The 27,858-nt window shown below is 36.8% G+C and overlaps 1 protein-coding gene across 14 annotated transcripts in view; it reads left to right on the forward strand.

Annotated features, from left to right (window-relative positions):
• The window catches only part of TDRD5 (tudor domain containing 5), a 126,589-nt gene that overhangs the window by 47,227 nt on the left and 51,504 nt on the right, over positions 1-27,858 (forward strand). For all 14 annotated transcript variants that reach the window (XM_084977792.1, XM_084977799.1, XM_084977789.1 and 11 more), the window contains 2 exons: positions 17,832-17,915; positions 20,058-20,114. In XM_084977792.1, coding sequence (XP_084833918.1) covers positions 17,832-17,915; positions 20,058-20,114 — 141 coding nt within the window. The remainder of the gene's footprint in view (positions 1-17,831; positions 17,916-20,057; positions 20,115-27,858) is intronic.

The raw sequence follows: 27,858 nt of genomic DNA on the forward strand, positions 1-27,858 counted from the left end.
TCTGATTTTTGTGTTTTTCCTCCAATTTCTCTTTTCTTTTGGATTAATGTTTGCAAATAAACTTTTTAGAAAAATTTTATATTCATAGCAAAATTGAAACAAAATTACAGCGGGTGCCCATATACTCCCTGCCCCCACATTCACACAGTTTCTCCCACTAGGAGCATACTGCAGCAGAGTGGTACCTTTGTTTCAGTTATCAACCTCCATTGACACATCATAATCACCTGAAGTCTGTAGTTTACATTAGGGTTTATTCTTGGTATTGTATATTCAGTGGGTCTTGACAAATGGGTAATGACATATATCCACCATTGTAGTATCACACAGAATAGTTTCACTGCACCATTCCCCCAGATCCTTGGTGTTGCATCTCTTCTTCTCTCCTTCCTCCCTAGCCACTAACAAACACTGATCTTTTTACTGAATCTATAGTTTTGCCTTTTCCAGAATGTCATATAGTTGAAATCATATAGTATGTAGCCTTTTCATATTGCCTTCTTTCACTTAATGGTATACATTTAAGGTAAATATGTGTCCTTTCATGGCTTGATAGCTCATTTTGTTTTAGTGATGAGTAATATTCCATTGAATTCATATACTGCAGTTTATTTACCTACTGAAGGACGTCTTGGTTGCTTTTAGGTTTTGGCACTTATGAATAAAGCCGCCCATCCCATTGTGCCACAGTGAGAACTTCCACCTGTATTTTTTTTAACTCAATGAATTTATTACTTAACATTTATAGTTGCACAGTGATTATTACAACCCAATTTTATAACATTTCCATCCCAAACCCCCAGCCCATCCCCCAACCGTCCCAACTTGTCTCCTTTGGAAACTAAGTTTTTCAAAATCTCTGAGTATCTATTCTGCAAAGAAGTTCATTGTATCTTTCTTTTAGATTCCACATATAAGTGATAGCATATGACATTGGTGTCTCACTGTCTGACTAATTTCACTTAGCACAATAGTTTCTAGGTCCATCCATGTTGCTGCAAATGCCTTTATTTCATCGTATATATATACCACATCATTTTTATCCACTCCTCTGTTGATGGACATTTAGTTTGCTTCCAGGTCTTGGTTATTGTGTATACTGATGCAGTGAACATAGGACTACATGTATCTTTTCTTTTTTTATTTTTTCGTTTTTGTCTTTTTAGGGCCACACCTGGGAACTCCTAGTTCCCAGGCTAGGAGTCAAATCAGAGCTGTAGTTTCTGGCCTACACCACAACCACAGCAATGGCAACACCAGATCCTTAACCCACTGAGCGAGACCAGGGATCAAACCTGCGTTCTCATGGATGCTAGTCAGGTTCATTTCTGCTGAGCCACAAAGGAAACTCCTACATGTATCTTTTTGAGTCATGATTTTCTCTGGATAGATGCCCAGGAATGGGATTGTTGGATCAAATGGTAATTCTGTTTTTAGTTTTTTGAGGACTCTCCATACTGTTTTCCATAGTGGCTGCATCAGTTTACAGTCCCACCAACAGTGTAATAAGGTTCCCTTTTCTCCACACCCTCTCCAGCGTTTATTGTTTGTAGACCTTTTGATGATGGCCATTCTGGCTGGTGTAAAGTGGTACCTCATAGTAGTTTAGATTTGCATTTCTGTAATAATTAGTGATGTTGAGCATCTTTTCATGTGTTTTTTGACCATCTGTCTGTCTTTGGAGATTTGCCTGTTTAGATCTTCTGCCCATTTTTTTGATGGGGTTGTTGTTGTTGTTGTTGTTGTTGTTTTGTATTGAGCTGCAGGAGGTGTTTATAAATTTTGGATATTAATCCCTTGTCAGTTGCTTCATTTGCAAAGATTTTATCCCACTCTGTGGGTTGTCTTTTCATTTTGTTTAGGGTGTCCTTTGCTGTGCAAAAACTTTTAAGTGTAATTAGTTCCCATTTGTTTATTTTTGCTTTTATTGTAATTACTCTAGTAGGTGGATCTGAGAAGATATTTTTGTGCTTTAGGTCAGAGAGTATTCAGCCTAAGTTTTCCTCTAAGAGTTTTATATATCTGCTCTTATAGTTAGGTCTTTAATTCATTTTGAGTTTATTTTTGTGTATGGTGTTAGGAAGTGTTGTAATTTCATTCTTTTACATGTAGCTGTCCAGTTTTCCAGGCACCACTTATTGAACAGGCTGTCTTTTCGCCATCGTATATTCTTGTCTCCTTTGTTATATATTAGTTGACTGTAGGTGTGTGGGTTTAATTCTAGGCTCTCAATCCTGCTCCACTGATCTATATTTCTTTTTTTGGGTTAGTACCATACTGTTTTGATGACTATGGCTTTGTAACATAGTCTGAAGTCAGGGAGCCTGATTGCTCCAGCTCCATTTTTCTTTCTCAGGATGGCTTTGGCTATTCTGGATCTTTTGTACTTCCAAACAAACTTTAAATTATTTTGTTCTAGTTCTCTGAAAAATGTCCTTGGTAATTTGATAGGGATTGCATTGGATCTGTAGATTGCCTTGGGTGGTATAATCATTTTGACAATATTGATTCTTCCAGTCCAAGAGCATGGTGTGTATTTCCATCTATTTGTGTCATCTTTGATTTCTTTCATCAATGTCTTATAGTTGAAGTACAGGTCTTTTGTCTCTTTAGGTAGGTTTATTCCTAGGTGTTTTATTCTTTTTGATATGATGGTGGATGGGATTGTTTCCCTCATTTCTCTTTCTCGTCTTTCATTGTTAGTATATAGAGATGCCATCGATTTCTGTGTATTAATTTTGCATTCTGCAACTTCACCAAATTCATTGATGAGCTCTAACAGTTTTCTAGGAGTGTCTTTAGAATTTTCTAGGTATAGTATCATGTCATCTGCCAACAGTGATAGTTTTACTTCTTCCTTTCCAATTAGGATTCCTTTTATCTCTTTTACTTCTCTGATTGCTGTGGCTAGGACTTCCAAAACTATGTTGAATAGTAGTGGTGAGAGCAGACATCCTTGTCTATTCCTGATCTTAGCAGGAATTCTTTCAGCTTTTCACCATTGAGAATGATGTTAGCTGTGGGTTTGTGATATATGGCTTTATTATGTTGTGGTCGGTTCCCTCTGTGCCCACTTTCTGGAGGGTTTTTTTTTTTAATCAGAAATGGGTGCTGGTTTTTGTCAAAAGCTTTTTCTGTATCTATTGAGAGGATCATATGGTTTTTACTCTTAGGTTTGTTAATGTGGTATATCACACTGGTTGATTTATGGATATTGAAGAATCCTTGAATCATGGTGTACAAACCTTCTAATGTATTGCTGAATTTGGTTTGCTAGTGTTTTGTTGAGGATTTTTGCATCTGTACTCATCAGTGATATTGGCCTGTAATTTTCTTTTTTTGTAGTATCTTTGTCTGGTTTTGGTATCAAGGTGATAGTGACCTTGTAGAATGAGTTTGGGAATGTTCCTTCCTCTGCAACTTTTTTGAATAGTTTCAGAAGGATGGGTGTTAGCTCTTCTCTAGGTGTTTGATAGAATTTGCCTGTGAAGCCATCTGGTTCTGGATTTACGTTTGTTGGAAGTTTTTAAATCACGGTTTCAATTTCAATACTTGTGATTGGTCCATGGATCTTTTCTGTTTCTTCTTAGATTAGTCTTGGAAGATTGTGCTTTTCTAAGAATTGTCCATTTCTTCTAGGTTGTCCATTTTGTTGGCATATAGTTGCTTATAGTAGTCTCTTATGATCCTTTGTATTTCTGTGATGTCTGTTGTAACTCCTTTTTCATTTCTAATTGTATTGATTTGAGTCCTCTCTCTCTTGCTTGATAAGTCTGGCTAAGGGTTTATCAATTTTGTTGATCTTTTCAAAGAACAAGCTTTTAGTTTCATTGATCATTTCTATGGTTTTCTTTGTTTTCTATTTCATTGATTTCTGCTCTGATCTTTATGATTTCTTCTGCTAACTTCAGGTCTCATCTGCTCTACTCTCTCTAGTTGCTTTAGGTGTAAAGTTAGCTTGTTTATTTGAGCTTTTTCTTGTTTCCTAAGGTAGGCTTGTATTGCTATAAACTTTTCTCTTAGAACTGCTTTTGCTATGTCCCATAGGTTTTAGATTGTTGTGTCTTTGTTTTCATTTGATTATAGGTATTTTTAAATTTTTTCTTTGATTTCTTCAGTGATCCTTTGGTTGCTTAGTAGCATGTTGTTTAGTCTCCATGTATTTGTGTTTTCTGTAGTTTTTTTCTTGTTGATTTCCAGTCATAGAGTATTGTGGTTGGAAAAGATGCTTGATATGATTTAGATTTTCTTAAATTTACTGAGGCTCGATATGTGGCCCAGAGAGTGTTCCATGTACACTTGAGAAGAATGTGTATTCTGCTGCTTTTGGATGGAATGTTTTATAAAAATCTCTTAAGTCCATCTGTTCTAATGCATCATTTAAGACCTGTGTTTCTGTGTTGATTTTCTGTCTGGACTATCTGTCCATTGCTGTAAGTGGGGTGTTAACGTCCCCTGCTATTATTGTGTTATTGTCAATTTCTCCTTTTAAGGTTCTTAGCAGTTACCCTATATATTGAGGTGATCCTATGTTGGGTGCATATATACTTAAAATTGTTATATCTTCTTCTTTTTTTTTTTTTTTTTTTGTTGTTGTTGCTATTTCTTGGGCCGCTCCCGCGGCATATGGAGGTTCCCAGGCTAGGGGTTGAATCGGAGCTGTAGCCACCGGCCTACGCCAGAGCCACAGCAACGCGGGATCCGAGCCGCGTCTGCAACCTACACCACAGCTCACGGCAATGCCGGATCGTTAACCCACTGAGCAAGGGCAGGGATCGAACCCGCAACCTCATGGTTCCTAGTCGGATTCGTTAACCACTGTGCCACGACGGGAACTCCTGTTATATCTTCTTGGATTGATCCTTTGGTCATTATGTAATGTCCTTTCTTGTCTCTTAAAATATTCTCCATTTTAAGGTCTATTTTGTCTGATATGAGTATTGCTACTGCAGCTTTCTTTGGCTTCCCATTTACATGGAATATTTTCTTCCATCCTCTCACTTTCAATTTGTATGTGTCCCTAGAAGTGAAGTGGGTCTCTTGAAGGCAACATATATATGGGTCTTGTTTTTGTATCCATTCAGCCAGTCTATGTCTCTTGGTTGGGACATTTAATCTATTTACATTTGAGGTAATTATTGATATGTATGTTCTTATTGCCATTTTATTAACTGTTTTGAATTTGTTTTTGTTTCTCTTTTTTCTTCCCTTCTCTTGTTCTGTTCTCTTGTGGCTTGATGACTATCTTTAATGTTGTATTTGGATTGCTTTTTGTTATTTGTGTGGGTGTCTATTGTAGATATTTGGTTTGCAGTTACCCTGATGTTTTTATATAGGAGTCTATATATATATATAAGATTGTTTTAAGTTGTTGGTCTCCTAATTGCAGGTGCATCTCCAGTGCCTTGCATTTGTACCCTCCTCCTTTCACAATTTCTCATTTTTGTAGCATATTTATGTGTAGATGATTTCATACCTTTACTATATGTATGTCTTTACTAGTGAGCCTTGTCATTTGTAATATTTTTGTTTCTATATTTTAAATTTAAAAAATAATTTTATTTTTCATCTTTTTAGGGCTGAACCTGTAGCATATGGAGGTCCCCAGGCTAGGGATCAAATTGGAGCTGTAGCTGCCAGCCTATGCCAGAGCCACAGCAACACTGGATCTGAGCTGAGTCTGCAATCTATACCACAGCGAATGGTAACACCAGATCCCTAATCCACTGAGCAAGGCCAGGGATCAAACCTTTGTCTTCATGGATGCTAGTTGGGTTCGCTAACCACTGAGCCATGACAGGAACTCCAATATTTTTGTTTCTAGTGATGGCCTTTACTTTTCCACCTAGAGAAGTTCCTTTAGTATTTGTCATAAAGCTGGTTTTAGTGGTGCTGAATTATCTTGGCTTTTGCTTGTTTGTAAGCTTTTGATTTCTCCTTCAAATCTGAATGAGAGCCTTGCTGTGTAGAGTAATCTTGGTTGGAAATTTTTTCCTTTCATCCCTTTAATTACATGGTGCCACTGCCTTCTGGCCTGCATGGTTTCTGCTGAAGAATCTGCCAGTAACCTTATCGGTATTCCCTTGTATGTTACTTGCTTTTTTTCCCTAGCTGCTTTCAATATTTTCTCTTTGTCTTCAATTTTTGTCACTTTGGGAAATACTTGTCTCAGGGTGTTCCTCCTTAGGTTTATTTTATATGGTACTCATTGTGCTTCCTGGATTTGAGTGAATGATTCCTTTCCCATGTTAGGAAGGTTTGAGGCTGTTATCTCCTCAAATATTTTCTCTGGCCTTTTCTTTCTCTCTCCTCCTTCTGAACCCCTGTAACACAGATGTTGTTGTGTTTGACATTGTCCCAGAGTTCTTTTAAACTGTCTTCATTTCTTTTCAATCTTTTTTTCTTTCCCACATCAGTGATTTCCACTACTCTCTCTTCCATCTTGCTTATTTGTTCTTCTGTGTCCTGTTCTGCTGTTTGTTGTTTCTAATGAATTTATTTCAGTTATTGTATTTTGCATCTCTGCTTGCTTAATTCTTAAATCTTCTATTTCTTTGCTCATGTTTCTTATAATTTATCAGTCTTTGCCTCCAGACTGATAAATAACAAGATCTTTATTTCAAGATCTTGAATCATCTCTACTATCACCAGTCTAAAGTTTTTCAGGAAGGTTGGTAATGTCCAGATCACTTAGCTGTTTTTTTGGGGGGGTTTCTTGCTCTTCTGAGTCACAATTCTCTTCATTTTTTATAGATTTTGGTGTGGTCTCCCTTTTTTCAGGCAAAATGGGGTTGTAGCCTCTCTTGCTTCTCATCTGTGCCCCCCTTGAGGCCCTCAGCACCAAATGCTCCAGGGGCTCCTTCTCCCAGTGCCAGATCCCCAGGCATGGGGACCTGATGTGGTGCTCAGAACGCTCACTCCCATAGGTGAGTCTCTGTGATATAGATACTTTCTAGTCTGTGGGCTGCTCAGTGGATTTGGGTTAGTTATATTGCATAATCACCCCTCCTACCATCTTGATGTAGCCTTCTCTTTGTCTTATCCAGTAGAATATCTTTTTTGATAGTTTGCAGTCTATTTGGTTGAAGGTTGTTCAGCAGTTGGTTGTAATTTTGTTGGTTTTATGAGAGGAGGTGAGCTCCAGTCCTTCTATTCCACTGTCTTAATCTGGTCTCCCCAACCTGGATATTTTAAGAAGTCTTTGCATTCTTCCCAGTGGGAACACAAAATTTTCTCAGCTCTATGTGAGATCTGGGTATTGTTTGCTCTGTTGTTTCTTATTGTTTGTTTCCCCAGCCTCAGAGAACATCCCCTCCCCCACTATATACAGATAGTAATAATCCAGAAACTTGAGGGGTCCCTTTGTGGATTTCCAGAGCTGTATCTCTCTGTGCCAATCCTTTTTCTCTATACCTACCTGTATATTAGTATCCTTGTCCTCCCCAAACTCTTGCTCCTCAGTTCATGTGTTTCTGTTACCCCTTTCTGTGCCACAGCCTGAGAACCCTCCAGGCTGCCAGGTGGGACAGTTTAGGGCTCACTGCTCAGTTCTGTACTGTTATTGAACATCTGTAACTTAATGTTTTCTAGTAGTTTATGGAGGGAGGGTGTGATTTATAACTTTGTTTTGAAAGGTGAGTTTTTTTTAGTATAAAAAACTCAGCCTAAAAAAGTTACTTATAGTTCTGTTGCTTTAAAAGGTAGTGTTCATTACTATTCCTTTCATGAGGATGTCCCTATTTTTTAGGTTACTTTCATTTTTCATGACATTACCTGTACTAGAGAGACCTGACACCAGCCTGCTCATCTTCCTTTGTAAGGAGACTGATTGTATGCTTGTCAGTATCTTTTTTTTTTTTTTAAGGGCCAAACCTGTGGCATGTGGAAGTTCCCAGGCTAGGGGTCAAATTGGAGCTACGGCTGCTGGCCTATGCCGCAGCCACAGCAACACCAGATCTGAGCCAAATCTGTGACCTGCATCACAGCTCACAGCAACGCCTGATCCTTGATCCACTGAGCAAGGCCGGGGATTGAACCTTCATCCTTATGGATCCTAGTTGGGTTTGTTAACCGCTGAGCCATGATGAGAACTCCAATATCTTTAATTTTTGAAATTCTGAAAGATTACAATGAACTGTCTAACTGTTGGTTTCTTTTTCATTAATTTTTTTTTCTGTCTTTATAGGGCCACACCCGTGGCATAATGGAGGTTCCCAGGCTAGGGGTTGAATCGGAGCTACAGCTGCCAGCCTACACGAGAGCCACAGCAACACAGAATCCAAGCTGTGTCTGTGACCTACTACCATAGCTCACGGCAACGCTGGATCCTTAACCCCCTGAGCGAGGCCAGGGATCAAACCCGCAACCTCATGGTTCCCAGTCGGATTCATTGCTGCATCCTTGGTGGGAACTCGCCTCTTTTTAATTAATTTTATCAAAGAATATTTGCATTTTTTAAAAATAATTTTTTTTTCCAAACTGATGTTCAGAAAAGTACTAATATATTATGGTATGTTCGTGTCTGTTTTCTCCATACATTCCAGTTAGATTACTCAAGATTTCATGCAGTTTTTAAAAACTCAAATGTTAATTCTTGAAAGATGGCTAAATACAAAAATATTTTCTCTGACCAAAAGCTACACATGGTCTAGTTGTCCATTTTGGATTACTGACAAAGTTGACTTTTAAAAATATTTATTAGCCACGTTTATTTATTTTAATGAATTATTTGTTCTCTTCCTTTGTCTATTTTTCTCATGAGATATGCTCATGAGTTGAAAGTTTACTTAGTGAATTTTTACTGAATGAAGTGCAGGAATTTTGGCTGTCATATGCTAGAGATGTATTTTTCTAGATTGACATTTTTCTTTTTTGAAATAGAAGTTCACAAGGTAGAAATATCAAATCAATTAGTCTTTTTATCTTACTTTTGCCTCTGATCTCATATCTGCAAAGCTCTTTCCTGCTTGAAGATTTAAAAGAGCTTTCTCTTTGTTTTGTGGCTAAAAGAAAACTTGAAGTTTTAATCTAGCTGGATTATAATTTGGGAATGTGTAATTTTGTGCTTCTGTGCCAGTTCTACTCTGTGCCAACTGAAAAAAAAGACAAAACACCCAACGCAACTTAAAAGGTACAGTTATGTTTTACTTGGGGACCTTACTGAGGACTGTAGCCTTGGAGACAGCTTCTCAGATAGCTCTGAGGAACTCTTGCAAAGAAGTAAAGGAGGATCCAGGATACATAGATGTTTTGCTGGGGAAAAGCAAACCCCAAGAAGTTGAACATAAAAATATGATGGTTAATCACAAAGAACAGCCACCTCAAGTTAATGGTTTGAGTGCTTTTCTGTGTATGGGAAGATGCAAGAATCTGGGCTCATTGAAATTATTCCTTAGAAATGACTCTTAACTGAGTTCCTCTTGTTTCAGCAGTAATAAACCTTACTAGTTTCCATGAGGATGTGTATTCAATCCCTGGCATGGCTCAGTGGGCTAAAGGATCAGTGGGTTAAGGATCTGGCATTGCTGTGAGCTGTGGTGTAGGTCACAGACGGGGCTTGGATCTGGTGTTGCTGTGTCTGTGATATAGGCCAGCAGCTGTAGTTCCGATTAACCCCTAGCCTGGGAACTTCCATATGCTGGGGCTGCGACCCTAGAAAGAAAAAAAGAAATGACTCTTGATGTTCTAGGGGCAGTATTCTGTTTTTCCTCATCCTGAATTCCCCTCAGTGCACACCATCAGTGGGGACAGATGGGGAAGTGGGGGGTGTTGCTGGATGGCAGGCAGCATTCATTGTTTACTGGAATGGCAGGCAGCATTCTTTGCTACTGAAGTGATAGACAACATCTGTTTACAACTGTTTTAATTTTGGTACTCTAAAATTTACCATAGTGTTATGTTAAGGCAAATCCCCCTTAATTAGTCTCTTTGGACTCTTTTTCTGTTCAAGGTTTTTTTCCCCTTGAAGTTTACAATTTCTCATAAATTCTAAAATTTCAGTGAGATTTCTTTTAGAATTAAGTTTTAAAAAATTTGGAGACTTAACACATTACATTAAATGTATTCATTCAATAACATGTTGCAGTATTTATTCGGCATTCTGCTCTTGAGAATAGATATGTAGTTTTTTCATTAGAGTTTGGCACAGTTCTTGTGTTTTCTTAGGTATTGTACAGTATGATAACTTTTCTTGTCATTGGGATTTGGGATTCTAACTGCTTATGGCTTATGAGAAAAGAAACTGATTTTTTTTTTTTTTGCTTTGCTTTTTAGGGTCACATCTGTGGCATATGGAGGTTCCCAGCCTAAGGGTTAAATCGGAGCTAAAGCTGCTGGCCTGTGCCAGAGCCACAGCAATGCAGGATCTGAGCCACATCTGCAACCTACCCCACAGCTCACAGCAATGCTGGATCCTTAACCCACTGAGGGAGGCCAGGGATCGAACCCACAACCTCATGGTTCCTAGTTGGATTCGTTTCTGCTGCGCCACGACAGGAACTCCCTTGAAACTGATTTTTAAAAATATTATTTTGAAACTGGCCACCTTATTGAGCTAAAGCTGCTGGCCTGTTTTAATAATGTTCTCATAGGTTTTCCAAATATATCATGGTAATTTTATGAATAATAAGTTAATGTTTATAAAAAGTTTTCTTTGTTTTTCCCAACATATACAGTTTTTGTTTTCATTTTTCTAAATTTATTGTACTGATTAAAAGTTCCAGAAGCAATATTAAAGGGTGATAATGCATATTTCTTTTTTTGGAGACTTTATAGAATTGAGTGGGAAAACTTGGCCTTTAACTGTCAGAATGAGGCAGTAACAAGTGCGAAGTTTGGGACATCTGCTCCTGGCACGGCTCCAACGAAGACTCGTGAGAGTGATACAGAGACACTTTTCTGTATTTATTTTCCTTTCAGTTTCATCCTATGTTTTGCAGCCTCAGGAATTTCTTATAGATGCAACCCAATAACCATATTTCACTTCCAGTTGAAGTTTTTGCCACCAGAACTGTTTAAATCTTGTTTTAAGGCGTTGGTTTTAATTCCTAATTCCTATATTTTAATTTCCTAGTGGGATAAACTACATAACTATCAGATTTCATATAATTCTATTTATAATATAAAAAGTACAACTTTGTTTCTTAAAATTATAAATGCATCAGTTTGCTAGGTGTTTCCTCAAAATTCTGAAGGCGTATATATGTTTTTTGTATTAACAGAAAAATGATAGATATATAACAATATTTGATTTAAATTGTAAATTTAGACAACTTTTTTAATCATATGTATTTTTTCACAGTGAACATACATTATTTTGTCATAAGAAAACCATGTTATTGGAGTTCCCATCACAGCTCAGCATTAAATGAACCTGACTAGCATCCATGAGGATGTGGGTTTGATCCCTGGCCTTGCTCAGTAGGTTAAGGATCTGGTGTTGCCGTGAGCTGTGTAGGTCGCAGACGCAGCTTGGATCTCGTGTTGCTGTGGTGTAGGCCAGTGGCTACAGCTCTGACTGGACCCCTAGCCTGGGAACCACGATATGCTGCGGGTACGGCCCTAAAAAGACAAAAAAGAAAAACGTATTATAAAAAAGAAAAAAAATCAGTTTCTTCTTTGTAAAATGAGGACTGGAATTTTTTTTTTTTTTTTATAGCCACATCTGTGGCATGTGGAAGTTCCCAGGCCAGAGGTCAAATGAGAGCTGCAGCTGCAGCCTATGCCACAGTCCTGCACCCTTAACCAGCATTTTAAGAATAAGCATTTTAAAGCCAGGCGAACATGCATTCCCACATAGACAGTGTTTGGTCCCTAACTCACTGAGCCGCAACAGCAGTTCTTGGAATTTTTTCATTTTTCAACCATAAGAATAGACAGGTTTGCTCATTAGTATTCTACCTTTCCCCATTGTCCTCCTTTATTTCACAAAAGCAAATGGTTAGAATAATTTAAGCTCTGTTTTTGCAAGACATGCAATCTTTTGACCACATTCTATTCAATTTCCTTGACCTTCCCAGTGGAAGTTTAGATGAATGAGCATGTGAATGGGCAGTTACAGCTTAGCTGTTACCTTTCGAATGAATGAAGCCTCAGATGCTCTGTCCAGCCCAGCTCTTCAGGATTCTCTGCCTTAGTGTATGGACCTATGCCACAGCTCTAACAATAGTGTTCCTTTGCTTCCTGTTAAAAGGTTATTGCCTGTAAGAATGTTTGGTCAAGTATCAGGGATCTGGCATTTCTTTGTTCTCTATCCTTACAACTAACAGTACTATCAACCAAAAAATTAATAGTCAACCTAAGAAAGAAATAGGAAATTTTATTCAAGACAACCTGAGGATTATAACCTGGGAGGCAGTCTTTCAGAAAGGTCAAGGCACAGTTGTATCAGTTTTTGAGACAAAGGTTTATACATCAAAATAATATATCACAGCTTACATAGTCCAACAGGGTGGGTGGTGGGTTGCTATGACCTCCTACAGAATTGAGAAAGGAGTGTTATCTCCTAAGGAGGAGTTGCTTTGCCAGGAGAAAATTGCCTTTTTTTTTTTTTTTGGCAAGTAGGTGTTCCTGTGTCTTCTAAGGGGATCTAGATAATATCTAATGCACATGAAGAGTGCACACTAAAGTGGGGAAGGGGGAGTAGTGGCTCAAATGGGCAGAGAGAGAATTTTATGTTTAATTTTTTTGTCCTGTTTTAAAATAATTTTATTTCATCAATATCCCATCCTACCCTACTTTTAGAAACCTTTAACATTCAGTGTGAGATTTAAAGTAGGTAAACATGGAATTATAAAAGAAGTTCTGGTGTTAAATGAATTGAAAATCATGGCTTAGTCTTAGTTTGCAACTACTTTCTTGCCTTGTCTTTTTAGGGCTGCACCCATGGCATATGGAGGTTCCCAGGCTAGGGGTCTAATTGCAGCTGTAGCTGCCAGCCTGTACCATAGCCACAGTAATGCCAGATTCAAGCCACATCTGCGACCTACATACACCACAGCTCACGGCAACGCCGGATCCTTGACCCGCTGAGTGAGGCCAGGGATCAAATCTGCAACCTCATGGTTTCCAGTGGGATTTGTTTTGGCTGCGCCACTATGGGAACTCCTGCACCTACTTTTAATTTGCGCTCAAACAATTGATAGTTTTTCATAAATTGGATGCTGTGATTGGTATTGCAAAGAAAAGAAGCTTTTTAAATTTCACTTGATGACCTAGCTCAACTGTCTCTTAATAATATCCTCAACAAATAACAGGATAAAAGCAGTTGCTGTCAGGAGCCCTTTAGTGGTTAGTGCAATTCTTCAAGTTTCATCCTGTGGCCAACTTAGGGTAGCTGCTCCCTGACTGTTTTCTCATGAGTTCAGATGAAATTTTTAGGATGGCAAGTCACATTCGTTACTACTTAGTTTTTAGTCATATGAGATACCTAACAAATATTTAAGCATTTGAAAGTATCACTTCTGCATGTGTGTCTGTGCCAGTTTTGTGATCTTTATCAGAAATGTATTAATATTTTACCATATGGCCAAAAGATCTGTGGTATAGTCCTCTAAGATATAGCTTCTGTTCCTTTCTGCTTTTAGCTTCATGCATCTTCTTTCCAAAATGCTTCCACCCTCATATTTCTAAATATCATCCAGGTGCCTATATTTTTAAAAAGATTTTGTTGCAAAAGTAATACAGATCACAAAAGATAGGAAATACAGAAAAGCACAGAAGAAAATTAAAGTCACCTATACTTCTTGCTTTTTAGGGCTGCACCCATGGTATATGGAGGTTCCCAGGCTAGGGGTCTAATTGGAGCTACAGCTGCCAGCCTACACCACAGCCACAGCAGCACTAGATCCAAGCTGTGTCTGCGACCTACACCACAGCTCACGGCAATACCAGATCCTTAATCCCCTGATGAGGCCAGGGGCCAAACCCACAACGTCATGGTTCCTAGTCGGATTTGTTTCCACTGTGCCATGACGGGAATGCCAAAATCACCTATATTTTATCACCCAGAAAAGTTGACTTTTTTAAAAAAATAAAATGGGAATAGTTCTGGTGCAGGTTTGTGACTTGCTTTTTTAGTCGTAATTATGAATTGTGAACATGCTATGTTGTTAAACATTGTAATGCAACATAATTTTTAGTTGCAGTATGGATATGCCATACATTTTTTAACTTGGGAATTTGGTCTGTTGTTAGTTTTTGCTATTAAAAATAACCGTATTGATGAAAATCTTGCTCAAATTTACGCTTATCTTGATTGCTCCACAGATAAAGTTCTAGAGGAGCAATCACTGCATCTAAAGAAATGTGTACCTCTATGACTTTTCATTTATGTAGTTGGGTTGTCCTTCATAGAAGTTGTTTCATTTAACACCTAAGATGTGTGTGAATGTGCTTCTTTCTCTGGACCTTTGCTAATACTTGGTATAAATGAACACTTCTTCAGAAAACCCTCCCCTGACCTCTCCCCACTAACTGTAGTTGCTTTCCTAACACTTTCAGGTGCATTATTCTTTCATGACATTCTGGGGTTTTCATAATATTTATCAAAATTGTAATTATATAGTTATATGACTTTCATGTTGGTTTCCCAACTCTAGACTGTAAGTTCCATGAGGCCAGTGATCATGTCTAGTTTATTTACCCCTGTTTATTCAATGCTGAGAGCAATGTGAAGCACATAGTATGTGTTCATATTTGTTGAATGAATAGGTGGACATTATTGTAAAAGTAATATTCCAATTTGATAGGCAAATAACTATATCTGACTGTCGATGTCTTTCATCCTCTAATGCCTTCAGGCAAACTATTTTATCCTTTTCCCTAGAACTTTATGCTTTTATTGGCTAGCCAGTGTTAATTTCTATCAATTGCCTGTTCATATCTTTGTCCATCTTTCTGAGGAGTGTATCTTTATTCAGGACTCTTCCCTGCCTCCTCTCTGGTCCTGTAGTCCCCTATCTGAATATGGCATATATATATATGTGTAATTATCTATATGTAATTATTCCCATCTTTATGCCCTTATTTATAATCTTTAGTTTATTTGGTTTATTGTCCATTTTTTTGTGTTTGGTATGTAGGCATTTGAGATTAAAGCATTTTTGAAATCAGGGTCCCCTCTTGATTCCTTTCTTCATGTCAGTCGCTGATTACCTCCCACCCTACTTCCCACCACATTATCACTTCTTTTCTCTACTTAGAGATAGTCCCAAAATATTCCCAACTTGGTATTTTAAAAATCGTCCTCATCCCATTCAGTTTAAAGTCAGCTTAATTTAGTCAGTTAGTTTGAGGCCAAAAAAACGTTTTTTTTTCTTGAGATACATTATGTTCCCAATGAAGAGCCTATTATTTTGACGTCTTAGCCTAGGCTTGGCAAATATTTTCTCTGAAAGGCCACACGGTAAGTATTTGAGGCTTTGAGGGCCAAATCCTGTGTGTCGTAACTACTCAGCTGGCCTTAGTAGTGCTGAAGCAACCTTAGACACCAGGCTAATAGGTGAATTTGGCCACAATCCAATAAAACTTCATTTATGGACACTGACATTTGCATTTCATAAAAATGTTTGTCACAAAAATTATTCTTATTCTTTCCTCAATCATTTAAAAATATTGAAACCATTCGTAGCTCATGGGCTGTACAAAGACGGATGGTGGGTCAAATTTGATCCATGGGCCATAGTTTGCTGACCATGTCATAAGCCATGCTCCATAGAGACAACTCATGTTTGTAATCACCATCCTGACACTTGCCTCCCAGATTCTTGGAACTGATTAAAAGCCAGCAAAAATCCTCCTCTGTGTTCCAAAGTCCTTTAGTGTTCTGTATAAAACTTGAAGTCTCTGAGGCTTTTCCCTGGTCTATTTTTATTCATCCCTGTAGAATCATCACTTCCTTCCTCTCTATTATATTCTTCCCTAATTTCTGTGGAATCCACCTTTGTATTATCGTTTCTTTCTATTCTCACTTGCTTGGCACCCTGGTTAAAACTCTGCAACTGATTGTCACGCCTCCAGTCTAATTTCCTGCTGCCAGATTAAAGTTCTGAAAATTCTCTCCCTTGCTAAAAACCTCTAGCATCAGTTTTTGTGTAGGTAACCAAGAAAAAGTCCTTGGTTTGGCCTTTAAGGAGCTCCTGCGGTATGACTTCAGTCCATCTACAGTATTCTCTTCCACTACTTCTCTAGGGCCTTCAGGCAAACTGTTTTATCCTTTTCCCTTTGTGCATCATGTTCCTTCCATTTTCTTTCCCTCTCTTCCACCTTCCTCTGCAGTATTCTCCCCATCCTTCAAGGCCCCCCTAGAAGGAAGCCTTGTGTATATATTGATGCGATGTATCCTTCTGCACTTTTGTACTTCTGTAATGGTGCTCAGAGTCAGCCTCAGGCCTCATTTCCCTACTTAATCGTCACTGGCTTGGGAGGAATGACACTGTCAGAGGTGACTTTTTTTTTGTCCCCTGAAACACCTAGTGCAGTGACAGTTTAATAAGTTGTGTTGAATTGTCAAATGGTGGGATGTGAAAAATCAGTTCTCTTTAGATTCTCTATTGTTCACTTACTAGGAAATATCTTGTAGCAGGTCCAAAGAAATGTAAAGAACATACGACCAAGGGCTGAGGCGTTTTGTGAAAGTTAGTAATCTAATCGTAGGACTCTAATCCCCCCTTATTAGATCCCACTTTCCTGTCAAACTTAGGAGATACTGAGATTATCTTCATTTTTCAGATTATCTTCATTTTTTGGTTTTTACAAGCCGACCTTTTTTAAGGTCTCAGTTTGTTCATAATGACAGGCCAAGTGACATATGAAGAAATATCTAAAAAATAAAAAGTTTAGAAGGTAAAAATTATGCGATAGGATTTTAGGTCATTTGTATTTTTCTTTTATTGTCTTTTCTAATATATATTTTTAACATCTACTTAACAGCTTTAAACATAACTCTATGATATTTCACTCCAGTTGGGTCTCTACCCTGTGGCTGCTTACTGGACCTTAGTGTCTGGATGTATTCCATGCTCCTAACCGCCAGTGCTTTCAGCCTGTTTTTTCAGTTATTCCCCTGCATCATCTTTTTACCTTATTGGGGCCTCTCTATGCCATTGCCTTCTCTTTGCTAAAATCCTCTGACCCTGCCATCTTAACTCAGGGCTCTCCTATCATTACTCCCTACCCATGGAGTTTAGATAATCATCCATTATTTCATTAACTTTATTTTTCCACTTTCTCGGCTGTTTGAGCTCCCTTCCCTTTCCTACTGTTCTTAGAAGTGGACCTTGCTTCTGAACTCACAGAGAGAATACTGAAGCCATCATGTAATAATTCTCTCCATCTGCTCACACCACATTCACTGAGCCTTTTTGTATCCCTCCTGGTTCTTTCCTCCTTCATTTCTCTAGTAGCGGAAGAGTAGGGCGAGACATTCCCTGGCTCACTATCCTTCCCGGCTTCCAAGTCCCTTCCACCGTCCCATCTCTTGCCTGCATTAGGCGTTCACTAAGTCTGTTTTTAATAAACATTGAATATTTTTATAAACAGAAGAAAATTAGTAACAAAAATCTTTCCTGGTAAGAGTGTGGGATTTCATAATTGAAGATGTTAAAACCTAGAGAATGTTAATTATCCCAGAGAATTTCAGTGTTTAGTTTTATAAGGATTCTTTCTACTCTAAATATATAGTGTGAAAAGTTATAGTGCCTCTTAAGAACAGTATCCATTTGATTGAAATACATATCCTGTGATAGATGTTTCCTTTACAAACTGTTCAGATATATCTTTTACTTTTTTTTTCCTACTGTAACTTGAACTCCTCCCCCCCCCCTTTTTCATAGTTGGAGAACACCTTCAAATCAGTTATTGCACAAGTTGGACCTGGAGGGACTATCAATCCAGAATTAAAACATAAGATAAAATTTGTAAGTATTTTCTTTTTCTGGGAAGTGGATGAGAGTAACTGATTATACACTTGGGTGTCATTTGTGGTTAAGTTTAATTTGCCTACAGGTATTTAAATTTTATATTTATACCCGATCTTTTCAGATTTACTGCAAATGGAGTGATTGTTTCAGATCAGAAAAAATAAATTACATATTCCTAAACATTATTAGTGTTCTCAAAATTATTTAGAAAATATAAGTTCTTCCATAAATTCTCTTTTTTTCTTCCCCTCACCCCAATAAATCATTGTTATAACAGTTCAAGATCTTTCCAATGCCAGTTATATATATATATATATGTCAAATATTATTCTAAAAAATGCATGGTATCCCATTATGTTGATATACCGTATTTCACTTAGAGATCTGTTATTGATTAACACTTGGTTTATTTCTAACCTTGGCTATTAGAAACTACTGCAGTTAGTGTCCTTGAACATTAGCAGTAGACTTGCCAAAGGTATGGGATGTATTAACTTTTGATAAATATTACTAAATTGCCTTCTAAAAGTTTTGAACAAATTTATACTCCCTCTGACTCTGAAATGTCACTCGCCAAACATGTTGTTTTAACTTACACCTCTTGACTTTTACTTTGAGCATCTTTTCCTATGCTTAGTAACCATTTATATTTCTTATGTGACTTGCCTGTTCATGTCCTTGGCCTAATGTATTCTTTCTCCTTATTAATTTGTGAAAGCTCTTGAGCTCTTTTGTGTTGAGCCAAACGGTATGTACACTTAAAATTTTGGTGGGAGCTGTTAATTCTGATTTGAATGATCACTGTCATTATACCTAGCATTACCTTATATTAGTCTATTTCACCTGTTGTGGTTTTACTGGGAGAAATGCAAAAACCTTGGTGCACTCAGTATCTGTTTTTTTTTGTTTGGAAATTTGACAAGTGTCCAACAATTATTTATTTAAGGATGTTCAATATGACTTTTTTATGGTAACAAAAAGTAAGGGAAAATATTCTTTTTTTTTTTTATAAATTTTTTATTTTCCTGCTGTACAGCAAGGGGGTCAGGTTACCCTTACATGTATACATTACAATTACATTTGGGAAAAATATTCTTGATAAAGGATTGATTAAATTATCCACTCAAACTAAAGGATATCATGTAGCTCCTAAGAAAATTGATGTGTATCTCAATTAATTTACATGGAACTATCTTCTTGATATATTGTTGGACTTTAAAAACAAGTTTTAAAGGATAGTATGTTTAATATTGTCCTTTCATGTGAAGTTGTGAATGATGTGAGTGTGTGTGTGCCTAAAGAGGATGTTTTCTGAAAGGCAGCAACAGCTGTCTCTGGGTCACAGGATTTTGGAATAGTTTTTACTTTGTATTTTTCCAAAGCTTGAATTAGAGTTTTTAATAAAATACATAATATCTGGAAAAGTCTAGGAAAACACAAAGCTTTTTATACTTTGTTGTGGTAGAGTTAGTCCACTTCTAGGAATTTATCCTAAAAATATTTGTACAAGTGTGCAAGATAACAAATATGATGATAATCACTGCAATATTTGTGATGATGAAAAGTAGGAAATAGCCATAAGTAATCAGGTAAATTTAATTATATTGAATATTTGAAAACCCTATAGTTAGTAAACATGTGATCTATATTTCCTGATATGGAAAGAGGTCTATGGCATGATATCAAAAAACAGAAACAGTGACCTTATTTTTATATTAAATAAAGGTATTTTAATGTGCATTATCTGTGGATATTTTCTCTTTGCTTAAATATATTTTCCAGCATTTTCTATAGTGTCCATTGCATTTCTTTGTACCATTTAAAAGGCTTGAAATCATGCCATAGAATATTTATTTAATGTGAGCTAAAGCTAAATATGTTAGTTGAGCTTAAGAGCTATAGGAATTTGTGGAGAGTTGTGGTATTACAATATCATGATTTCTCAAATCTGGAAATGTTGGAAGTCACTGCCTTTTTTGGAAACCAATTTTAAAAAATGCTGACTCGAATTCATTCATTCAATAATGACATTATTTTTGCCTTTGTTACTATTTAAGTTACACTGTCTTATTTTAATATTTTGTCTTCCAGCATTCCAGTAGTGTTTGTTTATGTTACATTTCATTTTCTATTTATCAGGTTGTATCCAAGTTTCCAGAGGGTTTGCTTATTTCTAAACTGCTTAGAGAGTTTGAGGTGAGTGTTGTTGTTGTGGTTTTCTCCCCTACCAACCATGGTTTTTTATGGCTGGCTTATTTTTCTCATGATTGATAGATATTTTGTTGCCACTCTTTGAATCCTCCAAGTCTGTGCTCTAGAACTCAACATCTTGTTTTGCACTTTGATGGCCTCTTCTTTACTTAAAACAGTTAAGAATATTATTCTTAATAAATACTTGATTATGCATAGGATGGGCTATTTTACCACCATTGTAATGTTACTAGAATAAAAATTATTGTTAATGTCTGATAATACCAAGTGTCAGTGGGAATGTGGAGAAACAGAATAGCTCATATGCTTCTTGTGGCACAAAGCCCTTTGGCGAGCATGTTGACAGTTTCAGTTTACTTGAAGATGTGCACCCCTGATGGTTCAGGAGTTCCACCACTACATATGTACTTTAGAGAAACTCTTAAACATGTGCACATGAGAAGACATACATAAGACATGCACACTGCAGCATAGTAAAACATTGGAAGCAAATTAAATGGCTAGTAATAGGAGAATGGATAAATAGAGATTGACATTTATACAATAGAGTAAAATGTAATATGAAATAAATGAACTAGATTTTTTTTTTTTTGGTCTTTTTGCATTTTCTAGGACTGCACCTGCGGCATATGGAGGTTCCCAGGCTAGGGGTCTAATTGGAGCTCTAGCTGCCAAGCCTACGCCAGAGCCACAGCAACGCCGGGTCCTTAACCCAATGAGCAAGGCCAGGGATCAAACCTGCAACCTCATGGTTCTTAGTCAGATTCGTTAACCACTGAGCCACAGCGGGAACTCCGTAACATATAACACGGATCATTTTTGGAACTATCAAAATAATATTGGAATATTAGTGAAAAAATAATATTGCAGAATGATCATTCAGATACTGCCATTTACTCAATTTTTAAAAATGGTTAACTTTGTACTAGGCTTTGTTCTAAATGCTTTTCTTATAATAGTTCATTGTTTTCACAACAGACTGAGGCACAGAGAAGTAACTTGCCTAAGGATGAGGTAGCCAGTAATGAGTGAGGCCAGAATTTGAAACCCTGCAGTTTGGTTTTAGTATCCTAACTCTTAACTACTAAAGCATGACACTATCTATACTAAAGTATACACCATCATGTATTTGCATATATGAACACATATTGAGAGGTAATGTATAGCATAATGATTAAAATTCATCACCTGTATGTGCTATTTTATAGATGATAAAGTCAAGATAGAGTTTTGTGAAGTTTAAATAGCTTAAAATAATTAGAACAGTGCCTGCCACATAGTAATTGTCCATAGTAGAAGAAAAAGAAGAAAACTTAGGAAAGATACATATCATCCTCAGATAGTGATAAAGAAAATTTAAATTCTCAGTGTTTTAAAGAGGTGAATCTTTTAGAACCACAGAATTTATTTCAGTAGGCCCACGTGAAAGCTAAAACAAAAGGTCTTGATGTTTTTTAGATTTGCAAATCAAGTCAGTTATTTAATAATGAAATTATAAAGTCTGAAATAGAGTGACAAAGTAATGGAATATGACTCAATTATCACAAAACTAATGGGTAAAAATAAACTGCCTATGCCATATTCATAGCTCAAAGTGAGTGGTTTTCTACCACAGGCATTTAAGCAAAAGTATATTTCTGTAATAAAAATTCATGGTAATTGTAATGTATACATGTAAGAATAACTTGATCCCCTTGCTGTACAGTGGGAAAATAAAAAATTAAAAAAACAGGGTGTTAAGATTACAAGTCAACAATATTAGAAGAACTAAGACAAACCTTTTAATGTTACAGGGAAGCTCTTTGTCCTTCTTAGTAAGCAGACTTAGGCAGAAGTTCAACATTATTAAAAATACATAATATAGATTTAATTTAACTTTTATTTATAGAGACACTTACTAATAACTCTTACTTATCCAACATGATGTAAAAGCTATCTGTATAATTTGTTTTCTTGAAATATCTGGTTAACAGTCTGCCATTCTTTCAAGATCTGTTATTAAGTTGCTGACTGAAGGGAAAATAATACAGTAGCTGTGGCATGGGTTTTGGATCTTCTGAAGCTTTGCATAACAACAGTCAGAGAAACTAGATAGCAAAACCAAAAATCCACAGACAATATTTACAACAAAAGTGGGTAATACATCACCTATGGATAATTGTTGGAGAGTGATCAGCAGCATCCACAAGAGCCTCATGATATTAACGTCTGTGCCAGGAGAAGACAGAGGGAAGCCAGGGAGCCAATGTCTGATTGACCTAGGGAACAGAAGAACTACAAAATAAGCATCAGGTATTCAGTAGAATGTACAGCAAGCCACTTTAAAAACAGCAGCTGAAACTGAATGGTGCTGCGACCTATCTAATAGCAGAGAGTGTTTCATAGTAAGACTTAAATGGGGCTGAAGCACCATAGCCCCTGAGAATTCTTGAAACTGACCAGCTAGAGCTCCCTTCCAGACACTAATGAGAAATTGAGCAGGATATGGACAATAGAAAGAAGTTCCCGTAGTGGCTGAGCAGAAACAAATCTGACTAGTAACCATGAGTTCGCAGGTTTGATCCCCAGCTTTACTCAGTGGGTTAAGGATCTGGTGTTGCCTTGAGCCGTGGTGTAGGTCGCAGATGCTGGCTCAGATCTGGCATTGCTGTGGCTATTGTGTAGGCCAGTGGCTACAGCTTTGATTGGACCCCTAGCCTGGGAACTTCCATATGCTGCAGGTGCAGCCCTAAAAAGACAAAAATGAAAGAAACGGATCTAGATGTAAGGAGGATTAAGAGAAAGAGCCAGGAAATTTCAAAATAAAGCTACTATATATTTTTAACAATATGTGAAAGCAATAGGAGGAGCTCTGTGAAGCAGAAGGCAATCCAGAATGATGTCCTACAAGTCAGTAAAAAGAATTTCGTATAAAATGTGCAACAGAAGAGGGTCATGGTCAAATCTCATCATTTTTAGAAAAAAGAGAACAAGGAGCAGAATAACATATCTATAGACAATGAAAGCATGTCAGAAATACATGTCCCTAGTAGAGATCAAAACTGAAATCTGCATTTTCAAAAATATATATTAAGAAAGTGATACAAAACATGATAGAACAACATAAATCTAAATTAGGCGAACTTGGAATAAGGTGAACAGTACTCAGGGAAGAATTATAAATAAAAAAAATTATTTCAGAAATGAAGGGTACAGTTCAAAGATTACAAGAGCAAAAAATTCAACTAATGCCTTAGGAAAAACAGTATGTAAAGAAGAGGAACATTTTGAAAATCAAAAGGAAATGAAGGCAGCACTGGGAGTCCATGCACAAAGGGCTCTGTCACTGAGGTTTTTGTAATAGAATGAGAAACCCAGGCATGCAAATAAATTAAGATAAATAATACTATGTCTGAGTGGTCTGTATTGGAATAGGCCTACAGATAACTATTGTAAATTCTAGAGAAAATATACAAAATCACTCCCTGAAGGTACTTGAAATTGTCTCAAAGCAGGCAGAAACTGGAAAGAAGTCAGCACCTGGAGGAGGGAATGTTAGCTTTTTATTTGCCTGGATTTTGGCCTGATGTTGGGCCCTACACAGTCTCTGGAATTGGAGATTTGGATAGAAATCATAAATTTTATTGGCTTAAGGAACCAGAGGATAGAATTTGGAGCTAAGTAGCAGCTGAAAAATGAGGAGAGAAAGCTTTGGATTGAGAGAGCCACAGAGAGGGAGCATCAAAATCTGCACATAAATTCTGCTTAGATCTCTGACTTTAGAACTGCACGTGCCTGGGGCAGACTCAAAGCAGTCTAGTAAGGCCCGAGAACTAACACTGTTTCAGCTGTTGCCCACCACAGTGAGTCAGAGTTTGAGTTTAAGTTTAGCCAGGTTAATCCCCTGTTAAAACTAAGCAAAAAGCAGTACTCTTAGAAGGAGCATACACGGTTCTAGAGTATCAACAGCCTATCTATTACGATGTCCAGGATACAAAGCAAAATTATTAAAGAAACAAGAAAATGTGACCCTTGGTGAAGAGAAAAAGTAATCAATGGAAACTAATCCTGAGATGATGCAGATGTTGAAGTTAGCAAAAAGCATTTTAAAGGAATTCTTAAAATCACATTTAAAGGGGTAAAAAGCAATTTCTGTTCATATTGAATGAGCAGATAAGAAACCTCAGTGGAGAAAAAGACTGTAAAGCCAGATGTTTTTTCTAGAGCTAAAAATAAAATATCTGAAGTAAATTCACTGCAACATCTTAACAATAAATTGGAAATGGCAGAAGAAGCATCAGTAAACCCCAAGACAGATTGGTAGAAATGATCCAATCTGAAGAAGAGAGAGAGAAAATGGATAAAAAATTTGAAAAAGCAAAATCTGGCCTGATATGTAATTGTGAGGAGAGAAAGATGGTAAGGATAAAAAAATGAAAAACAGAAAAAAATATTTGAGAAAATAATGGCGGAAAATTTCCTAAATTTTGTGAAAGAGTTTTACAGACTTAAACTCAGAAAACCCCACAAAATAAATACAAAGAAAACCTTACATAGGCACATCATAGTCAAACTGCAGAAAACCTAGACTAATTAGAAAATCCTGAAAGCAAATAAAGTGACACATTGCCATAGAAGGGAATGGTGTTACAAATGATGCTGACCTCATTAGAAACAAAGGCTAGAAGGCAGTGGAATGACATCTTTAAAGTTCTTACCCATCCCCCGCACTCTGCCCAAATTTTTATTTTCAGTGATAGTATCTTTCAAGAACGAAGGTAGGAGTTCCCATTGTGGTGCAGTGGTAACGAACCTGACCAGTATGCGTGAGGACACAGTTTCCATCCCTGGCCTCACTTAGTGGGTTAAGGATCCAGTGTTGCCATGAGCTGTGGTGTAGGTCACAGACGTGGCTCAGATCTGATGTTGCTGTGGCTGTGGTGTAGGCTAGCAGCTGTAGCTCCTCTTCTGACCTCTAGCCTGGGAACTTCCATATGCTGCAGGTGTGCCGCCCCCCCCCCCCCCCCGCAAAAAAGATGAGGGTAAAATAAAGAAATTTTCAGATAATTAAAAAATAAATACTTAATCATAAACAGCCATGCACTATAAGAATTTCTGAACATTCTTCAGGCTGAAGGAAATGAAGCCAGCTTATATTTGAATTTACAGGAAGAATTAAAGAGCACTATAAATGGTAAATATGTGAATGTATATAAAAGACTTCTCTTTTATTAACTAAATATATGGCTGTTTAAAGCAAAAATTATAACACTGTATAATTGGGTTTGTAATGTGGAGGTGTAGTACTTGTGAAAACCATAGCATAGTGAATGGAGGGGCAGTACATGGAACTATAGGTTGCAAGTTTCTTGTATTTTATGTGAGGTAGCACAGTAAGACTAAAAAGTTAAGGATGTATAAAACAATAAATAATGCAGTTATTCTATAAAGCCAGTAGATAAATTTAAATGGAATTGTATTAAATACTTAATAAACTCAAAAGGAAGACAGAGTTTACCATTAATTAAGCTGTTTTGCTTGAAAGACAGAAAAGGAACAAAGTTTGAGACAAGTAATTTACAGATTGGATCAGCAGAAACTAAGTAGCAAAAATGGTAGCTGTTTGGGAGAAAATATTTGCACACAATGTGACCCACAAGGGCTTAATCTCTAAAATATGCAAGGAATTTATACAGCTCAACAACAAAAAAAAACAAACTAAAAAAATAAATGGGCAAAAGACCTAAATAGACATTTCTTCAAAAAGACATATAGATGGCCAACAGACACAAGAAAAGATGTTCAGCATCACTAATCATTAGTGAAATGCAAATGAAAACTACAGTGAGGTATTATCTCATACCAGTCAGAATGGCCATCCTTGAAAAGTGTAAAAATAATAAATAATGGAGAGGTTATAAGAAAAGGGAACCCTCCTATACTGTTGGGAGGAATATAAATTGGTACAGCTGATGTGGAGAAATGGTATGGAGGGTTCCTTAAACAACTAAAAATAGAGTTACCATATAATCTGGCAGTCTCACTCCCCACTCCTGGGCATATATCTGGAAAAGGTGAAAACTCTAATTCAAAAAGACAGATGTTTATAGCAGCACAATTTATAATAGCCAAGACATGGACACAACCAAAGTGTCTATTTAACATATGAATGGATAAAAAAAACGTGGTATATATAAATACAGTGGAATGTTATTTAGCCATAAAAAGAATGAAACAATGCCATTTGCAGCACATGGATGGAGCTAGAGATTATCATACTAAGTGAAGTAAGTCAGATCTGTATATGTATCATACGATATCATATGGTGGTATCTAAAAAAAAAAACCTTAAAAAATGGTACAGATGAACTTATTTACAAAAGAGAAACAGACTCATAGATAGATAAAATAAATTTATGGTTACCAAAGGGGAAAGGATGAGAGGGATAACTTAGAAGTTTGAGATGAACAGATAAATGCTACTGTATGTAAAATGTATAAACAACAAGAACCCATTGTGTAGGATAGGGAGCAATATTCAGTATTTATAATAACCTATAATGGAAAAGAATCTGAAAAAGAATTTTAGATAGATAAAATGACTTTGTTGGATACCTGAAACTAACACAATATTATGAATCAACTATACTTCAGTTAAAAAATGGTGGCTGTAAACTATATTAATAATTTAATTAATGTAATAAATATTATAAATAATGTAATTGTGGGATGGAATGAAAGAGCAAGATGTAACTAAGTACTGTCCACAGGAAATACACTGATAGTAAAAAGATACAGATTAGTTGAAAGTAAAAGATGAAAAAGATATACATATAGGAGTTCCTGTCAAACTGACTAGCACCCATGAGGACATGCGTTCGATCCCTGGCCTCGCTCACTGGGTTAAGGATATGGTGTTGCTCTGAGCTTTGGTGTAGGTCAGATCTCACGTTGCTGTGGCTATGGTGTAGGCCAGCAGCTACAGCTCCAATTAGACCCCTAGCCGAGGAAACTCCATATACTGCAGGCATGGCCCTAAAAAGACAAAAAAAGAAAAAAGAGAGAAAAAGATATACATTTAATAAGTGTAAAAGAACTGAGTGACTAAAAAAAAATCAGGTAAAGCAAACTTCAAGGCAAAGTGTATTATCAGAGATAAAGGGACATTTCATAAGGATAAAGTTAATCAGGAAGACACTACAGTCAAATATATGTTCACCTAATACATCATCTAAAAATGACAGAATTATGAGTTATTTCCACAATTATAGGGATCCTCTCCTTCTGGCTATCAATATAAAAAAAATGAATAAGAACATAGAAAATCTGAAAATCTGAACTATGTGCTCTACCATTTGATCTGTTTGACTTTTTTTTTGGCTGCAATTATTGGCATCCATAAATTCCCAGGCCAGGGATTGATCAAACCTGAGCCACAGCAGTGACAATACTGAGTCCTTAAACTGTAGGTCACCGAGACTTCCTGTTTCAGTTTTATATAGCACTGTACCCAACAACTGCAGAATACACATTCTATTCAAATACACTTGAAACATTTGCTGAGACAATAGAGATATATTGGCCATAGAAGAAGTCTCAACAAATTTCAAAATACTGAAATCTTACAGAAAATGTTCTTTAAGGTGGTATTAAATTATAAATCAATATAAATTACCTAAGAATTAACCCTCTAGATAATTTGAAATTAAATAATACTCTTCTAAGTAACTTATTAAAGACTGAATCAAAA

Source organism: Sus scrofa, chromosome 9 (assembly GCF_054392235.1).
Source record: "Sus scrofa isolate SSC_HxYL_T2T_F1_AM1 chromosome 9, Sscrofa_HxYL_maternal_Yorkshire_Landrace_v2.0, whole genome shotgun sequence".
NCBI classification, from domain to species: domain Eukaryota; kingdom Metazoa; phylum Chordata; class Mammalia; order Artiodactyla; family Suidae; genus Sus; species Sus scrofa.